The 2626-nt window shown below is 30.8% G+C and overlaps 1 protein-coding gene across 1 annotated transcript; it reads left to right on the forward strand.

Moving 5' to 3' along the window:
* Positions 1–332: 332 nt before the first annotated feature.
* Positions 333–1247, forward strand: LOC115949723 (F-box/kelch-repeat protein At3g06240-like). The gene has a single exon (XM_031067011.1). The coding sequence runs from the start codon at positions 333–335 to the stop codon at positions 1245–1247; it is 915 nt and encodes a 304-aa protein (XP_030922871.1).
* The last annotated feature ends 1379 nt before the right edge of the window (positions 1248–2626 follow it).

The raw sequence follows: 2626 nt of genomic DNA on the forward strand, positions 1-2626 counted from the left end.
TGCAACATTCACAATATTTTTTACAACAAATCCTAGATTTTAAACTGCTTTTTGTTTTTTATTTGAAAATATCACTATAATTATTTTTTTTGCCATCAACAATAGGCTGTAATAACTTGCTACTTAGCATTAGTTGTAGAAGTATTGTGAAAAATATTGTGGACGACGTTGCATTTTTCTCTATTTTTTTATTTGTTTTTCATCTAATAAAAAAAATTATTTTATTTATTGATTATAAATAATCCTATTGGTTAAAATTTAGGGGCCTTTTTTTTACTTGGGGCCTTAGGCGGTTGCATTTTTTGCTCCATCATAGAGCCGGCCCTGGCTTCATGCTCGAAGTGAAATCTCTCGACTTTCCTCCAAGGTATGAAGGCATAACACCTGAGATCTTCGGCTCTTGCAACGATTTCTTACTTGTTTATTGTCGTCCTCATCTTTATCTGTGGAACCCATCTTCTGGTACACATAATATGTTTGAATTATACTATCATATTGACACGGATAATATACTCATGTGTGGACTTGGTTATGATTCTTCCTCTGATGATTACAAGGCTGTTTTTGTATCTCATTTAGTAAGTCCACCAGGCTCACCCAACAGTGGTTATAGTTTTGAATCTATCTTTATCTCTCACTACTCTTTCAGGACCAATACTTGGAAAGATATTGATTACAGTGATTTTCCTTACAATTTTTATTTTGACACACAAGGGGTTACTTTGAATGGAGCTCCCCATTGGGTTCTTCGCCGTGAAGAATATGATATGGAAGCCTATTCTAAATCTGTAACCGTAGTACTGGTTTATTTTGATCCGGCTAAAGAAGACTTTTATGAGCTGCCATTACCATGCATGTTAGATAAGGATTCAAAGTTTGAGCTGGGGGTTTTAGGTGGATGTCTTTCTCTAACATACGATCCCAATGGAAGCCACTTTGAGACTTGGGTAATGAAGAAATATGGGGTGGAAGAATCTTGGGAAAAATTGTTTGTCATTCCCCATTTTGAGGAGTGTCTTGGGCCATTGTGTTTCACTAAAAACAATGATGTTTTAATGGAGGGGATGTGTTTCACCAAAAACAATGATGTTTTAATGGAGGTGAACAGAAAGAAAATAGTCATCTATAATCTTTTAAACAATTCTTATAAAAGAACTGTGATCTCAAATATAGAGTCAGATGACTCATATTATTCTCGTGGGTTTGAACTTGGTGTATATGTGGAGAGTGGTTCTTCCATAAGATAAGCAAAGGTTATGAACACAAGATCACAACACAGTGGCAGAAAAGAGAGTAAGTGCAAATACAAGATCGATGAGATTATTGTCAACATTTGCAAAGGTTTAACATATATAGAAGAGGGCTACTCCAACTTTCTACCTCATTTTGGAAATCCAACAAAAGAAGGAAAAACGATGGCAAAATTTAGGGTTTTTTTTTTTTTTTTTTTTTTTTTTTTTTAAACTTGTAGAAGATGAGGAGAATATTAATTAATGTTAGTTTTAGCAGGCGGGCTCAAAAATTTTGGGGCCTTAGCTAGTGGGCCATTTTTTATATTTAAATATTTATTAAATAATATTTATTAAATTTTTTATTTTTTATTTTTTATTTAAAATTTATTTTTTTCTTTTTTTTTTTATATGCAAAATTACTAATTAAGTTTTTATATTTAAGTTTCTCTAATATTTATTTTTTTTGAAAATTTTCATATCTAGATAAATATTTTCTAATAGACATTTATAATAAGCAAATATTTATAAATAAATAAAACAAAATTTATAATTAAAAATTATAATTTAAATAAAAATAAAATTTGAAGTATAGAGTAATAGAATTTGATTATTGCAACTTTTCTAACACTGTGACAACTTTATACGTTAAAATCTAAACCTATATAAATAAAAATTAATTTATTACATGGTTCAATAAAATAGTATCACTAATGATTATTTGGGTTTTAAGTTTTTTATATTTTAGGCTTTAAAATGAGTTTGGCTTACTTCCATTACTTTTTTAATTGGACATTTTATTTTATTTTAAATATACAATAGCAAGTGTTAGTGGGTTTTAATCCTCACAATTTATTTAGTTAGTGGATGATATGACAATCTCTTATTAAAACAAAAAAGAATTCCTTTTTAAAATGTACTAAGCCAAACCCTTTTAAAATTTCAAGATTTTTTGGATTGAAATTCGTATATTGTGTGTATAACAAGTGGGTTTAAGAATGTTTTGTTAATAAAACCTAAAACTTAAAAAAATCTTGATAGTTTAAAGTTTAATGCTCAAACTTATTTGATTAGTGGGTAGCTATCATAAGTTAGTGCCTTTAGTGGGATCCGGATCCTCTCCATTTCAAAGAGAAATGGAGAGTGTCCAGTTAAGGGACAAGATGCATATAAAATAAATGAAGGGTGTAAAAACTGCCACGTCAATTAAAATTTAAAGCACTTAACTTTGGAAGCTCAACTGTAGTTAAACAAAAGGGTTAACTCAGCAAACCCATCTCGCTCTCTCTCTCTCAATCTCTCTTCTCCATCGTCGTTCTTTGCTCTCTCTCAACCTTGCCGTCGCCGCTGCCACAATCACCAACGTGGTAGCAAGCCACCGTTGTTTCTTCGACCAC

The sequence above is a fragment of the Quercus lobata genome, chromosome 6 (assembly GCF_001633185.2).
Source record: "Quercus lobata isolate SW786 chromosome 6, ValleyOak3.0 Primary Assembly, whole genome shotgun sequence".
In the NCBI taxonomy this organism is placed as follows: Eukaryota; Viridiplantae; Streptophyta; class Magnoliopsida; order Fagales; family Fagaceae; genus Quercus; species Quercus lobata.